This window comes from Suricata suricatta, chromosome 12 (assembly GCF_006229205.1).
Source record: "Suricata suricatta isolate VVHF042 chromosome 12, meerkat_22Aug2017_6uvM2_HiC, whole genome shotgun sequence".
Classification (NCBI taxonomy): Eukaryota; Metazoa; Chordata; class Mammalia; order Carnivora; family Herpestidae; genus Suricata; species Suricata suricatta.
Window position 1 is genome coordinate 75955721 of NC_043711.1, and position 9774 is coordinate 75965494.

At 48.5% G+C, this 9774-nt stretch overlaps 1 protein-coding gene across 1 annotated transcript; it reads left to right on the forward strand.

Moving 5' to 3' along the window:
- Positions 1-1428: 1428 nt before the first annotated feature.
- On the forward strand, positions 1429-9561 carry PROKR2 (prokineticin receptor 2). The gene is made up of 2 exons (XM_029919026.1): positions 1429-1886; positions 8865-9561. Exons 1-2 carry the CDS (start codon positions 1429-1431, stop codon positions 9559-9561), a joined length of 1155 nt encoding a protein of 384 aa, XP_029774886.1.
- The last annotated feature ends 213 nt before the right edge of the window (positions 9562-9774 follow it).

The following is a 9774-nucleotide window of genomic DNA, read 5'->3' on the forward strand; positions in this document are numbered from 1 at the left end:
CGCGGCGCCCACACTTGGAATCGTTTCCAGTTGTGTTAAGCCTGGAGAGGCAGGTCACAGCTTGATGACTGGGGTCTTCTTTCTGCTGGTGTTGGGTTGTTTGTTTGTTTGTTTGTTTGTTTCCCAAGGCCCTCCAATGCCTTAAACCGCATGGTGCCCCATCTCCTAAGGGCTCAGTACTTCAGAGACTTTATTTTTCTTTGCTCTGGGGATCTTGAGGCACCGAAGATATAAAGGACTCAGACAATGAGGGACAGTTTCAGCTGTCAGGCCCTCCTGGATCTTCCCTGACACCTCTTTTCCCCCAACCCTTGCCCAGCCTTTGGGGCTGTTTTCAGTTAAGCCGAGTCTTGGAGCAGGCACCACTTTCAGAGGACAGAGACCTTGGTGACAAGATGTGGTGCTTCCCAGTCAGGGCTAATTCTGGTGGCGAACCCGGTGGGGAGCTCCTGAAGGAGACAGGGAGCTGATCACAAAAGTGGGAGCAGAGAGGGGAAGCAGACAAAGCGTTTCTTGTTAGATTTGGTTCCCACAGCATAGAGGAGCAGCAGCAGAATTCCCTCCCACGCAGAGCCCCCTTCACCTGCAGAATCCTGGAGCAGCAGCAGAATTCCCTCCCACCCAGAGCCCCCTTCACCTGCAGAATCCTGGGCGGACCCTCATTCATCCCTCCCACAGACTCCTGTCCAACCTCTGCTCCATCCAGGCCCCAGCCTAGGCAGCAGGGACTTGGTTTATAGGAAGACTGGGACTTGGACCGCATAAATCACTGGCCCAGGATGACTCAGCCTGTTCGTGTGAACATGGACTTGGTGATGTCCATGTCCAGGGTTTGGCCAGGACAGAGGGAGCAGTGCCCTGCTTTGGAGGAAAGACCTTACTATGTGTCCTGTTGTGTCATTGTCCTTAACCAACAGATGACACAACATGGTGGCTGCTGTGGAAGCCTGGGCCAGCCACCTGGAACCAGCTTGTTAAACTTTTCGAAACCCTTGTGGGAATCGATGGTGGGGAAGGGGAGCGTAACTGGGCCCTCAGACTGGTCCTGGCTCCTGGGAAATGGGCAGACAGGTAGGTTCTTCGTGGGTATCTCTGGAGAATCTAGTTCATCTTAAGACCGGTACCTCCTGACAGCCAATGGAGGATCTCCCAATTTCCAGATCTCATTCCCCTCTCCCCCAAAGCGCGGATAGCTCTGTCTGAGGGTAGTCACTGGGTCTGGTTGGCCTGTACTTGGGAGAATATTACCAGGTGTTTTCCTGCATGTTGCCCACGGATTGTATCTCCTTCCAGGGTCCAGGATGGCGTGGTGACTCTCCTCAAGGATGTGGGCAAGGTGCTAGTCTTGGCAACTCGAGACAGCAGGAGGTCTGGATCCCCAGCTCAGAGTTCTCAGACCCACCCACCGCTCCACCTGTAGTCTCCACCATGGCAGCTCAGCCTGGGAACACTACTTTTGCACCCAACGTCAGTCCAGCTCAAGACCATACCTCCTCCCTCCCGTTCAACTTCAGTTACGGGGATTATGACCTCCCTCTGGATGAGGAAGAGGACATGACCAAGACTCGGACCTTCTTCGCCGCCAAGATCGTCATCGGTGTGGCACTGGCGGGCATCATGCTGGTTTGCGGTGTCGGCAACTTTGTGTTTATTGCTGCGCTCGCCCGCTACAAGAAGCTCCGCAACTTGACCAACCTGCTCATCGCTAACCTGGCCATCTCGGACTTCCTGGTGGCCATCATCTGCTGCCCCTTCGAGATGGACTACTACGTGGTACGCCAGCTCTCCTGGGAGCACGGCCACGTGCTCTGTGCCTCTGTCAACTACCTGCGGACAGTCTCACTCTACGTCTCCACCAATGCCCTGCTGGCCATCGCTATTGACAGGTGAGGATGGTGAGCCGGGGTCAAGACAGGGGCTGGGCCAGGCTGCCCCTTTCCTCACTTCAGCCCTGACAGGTTGGTGCCACTGTGGGTTTGAATGCCGGTTCATCTATTCAAGGCAAGTGGAGACCTGGTTTCTCCACTTGGGATTCACGTTCCCACCTAAGGTGGGCAAGAGTGAGGCTCCTGAGCCCCCCAGCTCTGGGCCATGCCAGCTCTGGGCCACAGAGTGGGGAATAAACCTGTCACGTGACCACGAGTAGCCTCAAATACAAATGCAAAAGCAGAAAGTTTAGGCAGCTTACTACTTAGAAGCCACATGAGACTTCACCGGGGCAGCCTCCGGTCAAGATCACACGTACCAAGTATTTCCTGTAAGCAGTACCCAAGTCAAGATGTAGAACATTTCCATCACCTAGAAAACTCCCTTGTGCCTCTTACCAGCCAGTCTACACACCCCACACAGCCACAGATCTGATCTCACTCATCATAGTTTAATTTTGCCTGTTCTTTAACTTCATAAAAACAGAATCATACAGTAACATACCCGTGTTTCTGGAGCCTTTGTTGTAGAACTGATTTTAAAATAAGATAACTCCCTATTTGTAGGAAAGAGGGAAGGACATCCTTGTCTTTGTTTCCTTGCGTACATCCATGGGCTCATTTGCATACATTTGCATGAGATGTTCTGGAAGTCCTGCTCTGTTATAAATTTATTAAATCTATAAAATTTCTAGTAGTAGCTAGTGACAAATCTTACACGTGTTTTATTTACATAAACAGCTGTAGAGCAATAGGCCAGCATCAGGCCACCGGTGGCTCTGTTTGAGGAGGGCAGTTAGTAAAATATCCTCTTGGTCCATGATGTGCTGAAACTCATTTTTTACATTTTTAAAATTTTATTACAATTTTTTTAATGTTTATTCTTTTTTTTTGAGAGAGAGAGAGAGAGGCAGACAGCGTGCGAGCAGGAAATGGGCAGAGAGAGAGGAAGGCACAGAACCTGAAGCAGCCTCCAGGCTCTAAGCTGTCAGCACAGAGACCGACACAGGGCTTGAACCCACAAACTGCGAGATCGTGACCTGAGCCGAAGTCGGACACTTAACTGACTGAGCCACCTAGGCCCCCCTAAATTCATTTTGATGATGTGTTCTTTAAACACCTTTTTTTCCCTTCTGTCTCCTTTGAACTCTTTGGTGTTTTCCTTGCTCTCAATGCTATTTAGATTTGTTGTGCTTTTTAATCAGGCAGTTCATTATTTTCATGATGAAATACGCGTAGAGGTCTAAGAGCCGTCTTCTTTTTATAACATAAGTTCTGCAGGATAAACAATTTTGTTATCACAGCTCTGAGGTTCTCCAACCCTAAAACCAGTGTTTATAAAATCTAACTGTTGACCGAAGGCACAAAATCCCCGGAGACAAATGATACAAAGTCAAATTCCTAGGCCCCACACCAGCCCTACTAAATGAAAATCCTTGGGCAAGATCACAGGAATCGGCATTTTCATCCACTTCCCGGAGTGATTCTGAGGCTCACTCAGGTGAGAGTTATCACTGTCCTCCTCCCCTCTGACCCGTTGGAACCTTTGTCATTATAACACTGGGGGGTTTGGTGACATAGGAGTTTCTTAGGAAGCAACCATCCAGTTACAGTACAAAGTGATTCCTTTTTCACCAGCTCTGCCATCAGCTTCTCAGTTCCATCCGCAGCTCTGCCTTTCCACCAATCAACCAAGCAGGAAATATTACCACCGTTCTTGTTTTGTTTTACATTTTTATTTGAATTCCACCTAGTTAACATACAGCATAATATTAGTTGCAGGTGTACAATATAGTGACTCAACACTTCCACACAGCACCTGTGCTCATCATGGCCAGTGCACCCCTTAATCCCATCGCCTATTTCACCCATCCCCCCCAGTTTGTTCTCCATGGTTAAGAGTGTATTTCTTTGTTTGTCTCTCTTTTTTCGCCCTTCATTCATTTGTTTTGTTTCTTAAATTCCACATATGAGTGAAATTATATAGTATTTGTCCTCCTCACTTTTGCTTAGCATTATACTCTCTAGTTCCATCCATTTGCAATGGCATGATTTCATTCTTTTTTTAAATGTTTATTTATTTTGAGAGAAAGAGAGAGAGAGGGAGGGAGGGATCAAGAGCAAGGTAGAGAGAGAGACTCCCATGCAGGCTCTGTGCTGTCAGTGCAGAGCCCAATGCGGGGCTCAGTCCTACGAACTATGAGATCATGACCTGAGCAGAAATCAAGAGTCTGACACTTAATCCATTAAGCCACCCAGGCACCCAAGATTGGATTCTTTTTGATAGTTAAGTAATATTGCATTTATATATATACAGCTTCTTTATCCATTGATCAATAAGTGGACACTTGGGCTGTTTCCACAATTTGGTTATTGTAAATAATGCTGCAATAAACATAGGGGTGCATGTATCCCTTTGAATTAATATTTTTGTATACTTTGGGTAAATACCCAGAATTGTGATTGCTGGCTCACAAGGTAGTTCTATTTCTAACTTTTCGAGGGGCCTCCACACTGTTTTCCACAGTGGCTGCACCAGTTTGCATTCCCACCAACAGTGCAAGAGGGTTCCTTTATTTCCTCCACAGCCTCGCCAGTTCCTGTTGTTTCTTGTTGTTTTTATTTTAGCCATTCTGACAGGTGTGAGATGCTACCTCATTGTGGTTTAGATTTGCATTTTCCTGATGATGAGTGATGTTGAACCTCTTTTCATGTGTCTGTTGACCATCTGGATGTCTTCTTTGGAGAAATATCTGCTCATGTCTTCTGCCCATTTTTTAATCTGCATTATTTGCTTTGGGAGTGTTGAGTTGTACCCGTTTTTTATGTTTTGGATACTAACCCTTTACTGGATATGTCATTTGTAAATATCTTTTCCCATTGTGTAGGCTGCCTTTTAGTTTTGTTGTTGTTGTTGTTTTGAGAGACAGAGTGTGAGCAGGGGAGAGGGGCAGAGGGACAGAGACAGAGAATCTTAAGCAGGCTCCACGCTCAGTGAGGAGCCTGACTTGGGGCCTCGTCCTATGACCCTGGGATCATGACCTGGGCCGAAGTCAAGAATCAGACACTCAACCAACCACTCAACTGACTGAGCCACACAGGCACCCTGCCTTTTCGTTTGGTTGATTGTTTCCTTTAGTGTGCAGAAGCTTTTTATTGTGATATAGTCCCACGTTTATTTTTTGCTTGTTTCCTTTGCCTCAGGAGACATATCTAGAAAAAAAGTTGCTACAGCAGATGTCAGAGAAATTACTGCCTGTCCTCTCTTCTAGGATTTTTATAGTTTCAGGTCTCACATTTAGATCTTTAATCCATTCAAATTTACTTTCGTGTGTGATACAAGAAAGTCATCCAGTTTCTTTCTTTCCCACTGTCCACTGGATTGCGGGCAGCAGGGCCTGAGTTGCCAAAGTGAGGGCTTGCTGTTCAGGTACCAAGAAGACTCTGGAAGAAGAACTAACTCAGGACTTCATGTCTCTCTCTTTATCTCTCTCACTCTCTCTCTCTCTCCTTCCCTCTCAATCCCCCTCCACCCTCCTCCAATATAGTTTCAGCATGAAAAGTATCTCAATAACCAATGCCAGAGAGAATTTCTACATTCCTGCTTATTCTGTCGTCAACTCTTAAATTCTAATATTTTCAAATTCAGTAACATCTTCCTCATTACAGAAGAGGTTCCAAAATTCAGAGTTGTCATCAAATAAATCAGAAAAGAAGGACGCCTGGGTGGCACAGTCCATTAAGCTTTGATTTCAGCTCAGGTCATGATCTCGCGGTCTGTGAATTCGAGCCCTGCATTGGGCTCTGTGCTGACAGCTGGAGCCTGCTTCAGATTCTGTGTCCCCTCTCTCCTCTCCGCCATTTGCACTCTGCTTGTCTGTCTCTCTCAAAAATAAATAAACATTAAAAAAGAAAGAATTTTAAAAAAAAGGAAGGAAGGAACACTGGCCTATGAGTGACTCAGTACATCTGGGTTCCAAGCTGTGCACCTGGATAAATCCGTTATGTTCCTGGGACTTTGTTTCTTCATCTGTGAAATAGAAATAATAATAACTTGACTGACGATGTCTCCAGCTTTTTGTCAGCTTCTGAGAGGGCAAACCTCCATAAAGCATGTTGGAAGCTATAGTATTTTGTTAAAACTGATCTTTTCCCATGGCTTGTTCGTTGGCAAGAGGGGCATCTACAAGGTCTTTGTTACCATCTGTCTGCTTGGGATGTGTGCTTCCTGAGATCAGCACTCTCCTAGGTTCTCTGTGAATTGAAATAACATCTTCCCAGGGTGCCTGGGTGGCTCAGTTGGTTAAGCGTCCGACTTTGGCTCAGGTCATGATCTCTCAGTCAGTGAGTTCGAGCCCCACGTCAGGCTCTGTGCTGACAGCTTGGAGCCTGGAGCCTGCTTTGGATTCTGTGTCTCCCTCTCTCTCTGCCCCTCTCCCACTTACACTCTGTCTCTTAAAAAGAAATAAACATTAAAAAAAGAAAGAAAGAAAGAACATCTCCTGGGTGTTCTGCACATGAACCTTGCTCCAGAAATGGCAGTAGACAGCCATTCTGATAGCTCTACATAGAATAAGCGTGTTTTACCAAGGAGTAAAGTGCACAGGGAGGCCTGTGTCCCTCTCGCTGGCCTGTGTCAGGATGTGTAGGCTTACTTCATTGACTTCCAAGTGGCCCCTATGCTCGCAGAGAAAAGCCCTGCTCTCCAGGACCAGCATCATCACAATGGAAGTGAGAGCTTGGCCATCCATCTTTCTTATCATTTTGCCTTACTTTTCAGTTGGTTTAGAACCTGAGTGCTATTTATTAGGCTGTCATATTGTAAAGCCTGCGACTCCACGTGCTGCTTTGACATCTTTGAGCCCCACGGGGCCCCCAAGGTCCTTCGACATGAGGCCCTCTGTTCTTGCCAGATACACCCCTCCACCCAGCAGGACAGGCTCTTGACCTGCTAGTCCTGTCTTGGCTGGACCAGCTGCACCCCCAGTCCTCAACCTGATGTGTGTCACCTCCCTATCAGAGGGCAACGTTATTCAAACAAGCCGATCACCTCTTGGTGAAGGAGCCGAGGGTCACTTCGTCCTCTTGTTACTAGAAAGCCTGCTGCCCACTGCCCCTGCTGGCTCATTCTGTTCTTGAGTGCCACTCTCGTGTGGCCCCGCATGGTGAGCAGTGTCCCTCTCCCTGGGCAGTGAGGGCATGTGACTAGTTAACACTATAGGGCTCGTCTGTCCACTGTTGGGTGTTATGTGTTCACTCACCTCATACTCCGTAGGGCAGGAGAATTCTGCCTTCATCAGTGGGGTGAAAGGAGGTGGTCAAAATCTCACAAACTCCATGAAACCTTCCCAGACTACATGGCTAACATAATGACCATGTCTTCCTTCAGTTTGTCTTGACCGGTCTGTCACTTGATTAGAGTGTGTGTGTGTGTGTGTGTGTGTGTGTGTGTGTGTGTGTAAGAAAAGCTCCTGGAGGTCAAGGACTGTGTCTTCTACTTTGTCTCCACATTCACAGGTTGGGCCCACAGCAGAACCAGCAACCTGTTGTAGATTTACCAGGTTGTAGCAGATGCTACCGATGTGCTCTTCTCACACCCCCTTTGTTCTTGGCACGTCTGCACCCCTGTCCCACCTGCCAACACCCACATCTCTTTGTCTGAAGGCCTTTTCTGGCTGCCCTGACAATGACTTACGAGAGTTAGTGTATAAGTACCCCTGCTCCCTCCCACACCTGCCCCAAGAGCTCCTCGGCCGGATGAGCACCAGCTGCCTATAGCAAAGCCTTGCTCAATAACACAGCCTGTATTGACCCCATGAAGGGCTCCAACCTCTTTCCCAGGCAGTGTCACTCACTGGAAAGAGTAGGATAAAGCCTAACACTGTGTGCCGCTTTATGGTGTCCAGGCAACTTCACACACCTCATCTGAGCTTAGACAACCAGGGAGTTGGGTGTAAAAGCTCTGTATCAGACCCCGGATCCGGGTCTCTGCATCGAGTGAGGCTGGGCAAGTCATTTGCTTCTCACATTAGTAGATTCCTTAGATTCCACCCCAAGCACATCCCTATGCTCCTGCTCTGTAATGCGGGATGATCTCTGGAGAGAGGAGAGAGAAAGCCCTAGTGCACTGCCCTGAAAAGGCCCCCACCTGTCTCTGAGCTCCGGAGCCCTTTTTTCACCTTGAAACCATGAGATATTTGGAATAAAGGGTTAACAATTTTTTTTAATGTTTTATTTATTTTTGATACAGAGAGAGACAGAGCATGAGAGGGGAAGGGGCAGAGAGAGAAGGACACAGAACCGGAAGCAGGCTCCAGGCTCTGAGCTAGCTATCAGCACAGAGCCTGATGCAGGGCTCGAACCCACGAACGTGAGATCTGACCTGAGCCGAAGTCGGAGGCTTAACCCACTGAGCCACCCAGGCGCCCCTGGAATAAAGGGTTTTTAAAGTATTAAGTTCTTGGGCAGAATGGCAGGACTGAAAGCCAAGGTGGCATCAATAGGACTAATAATAATAACAATAATGTCACATATATTTATTGAACACTGACTACATGAAAAGCATTTTACAAACATGCTCGTGTTTAATATTTACAGCAGCCCCACAAGGTGGGTTGTCATTTTATCCCATGTTGTATTTGAGGGAACAAACCTCAGAGAGGCTAAGTGATTCTGAGATTTGTTCCCTCCAGACCCAAAAGCCACTAAGCGGGAGGAGCCAGGATTACACCTGTGTGCCCAAAGCCTGTGCTGTTTCCACTAAACCAGTGCATTACTCCAAATGACGTTCCTAAAATAAGATGACATCTGTTGATGCTGAATAATTACATGGGGACTCACTGAGCCACCCTGTCCTCTTTGGTGCCTGGTTGGGCTTCCTTCGAGGCTAATGTTGCAGAGCACACATCATTATTTCTGATGGCTTTCCTCCTTCACCAGATATCTCGCCATCGTCCACCCCTTGAAACCACGGATGAATTATCAAACGGCGGCCTGCCTCATCGCTTTGGTCTGGGTGGTGTCCATTCTCATCGCCATTCCCTCGGCGTACTTCACCACAGAGACGGTCCTCGTCATCGTCAAGAGCCAGGAGAAGATCTTCTGCGGCCAGATCTGGCCGGTGGACCAGCAGCTCTACTACAAGTCCTACTTCCTGTTCATCTTCGGCGTGGAGTTCGTGGGCCCCGTGCTCACCATGACCCTGTGCTACGCCAGGGTGTCCCGTGAGCTGTGGTTCAAGGCCGTCCCGGGCTTCCAGACGGAGCAGATCCGGAAGCGGCTGCGCTGCCGCAGGAAGACGGTGCTGGTGCTCATGTGCGTCCTCACGGCCTACGTGCTGTGCTGGGCACCCTTCTATGGCTTCAGCATCGTGCGCGACTTCTTCCCCACCGTGTTCGTTAAGGAGAAGCACTACCTCACCGCCTTCTACGTGGTCGAGTGCATCGCCATGAGCAACAGCATGATCAACACTGTGTGCTTCGTGACGGTCAAGAACAACACCATGAAGTACTTCAAAAAGATGCTGCTGCACCACTGGCAGCCCTCCCACCACGGGAGCAAGTCCAGTGCCGACCTGGAGCTCAAAACCAGCGGCATGCCGGCCACGGAAGAGGTGGACTGTATCAGGCTCAAGTGACCGGCTGGTGTTCCACAGTGAAAAACCCCAAAGCCAGAACTCAGAGCACACAGTCCACCAGTAACCAAGTTCACACGGACTGCCTGGGGAGAGGGCAACTGTGTTCCCACCTCACTGCCCTCAAGGAGGGGGTACTTCTTAGCCATCATGGGCAGTGAGACTCCATGCGGCTGACATTGACTGAACACCTCCTGTGTGCCGGCCACACCAGTG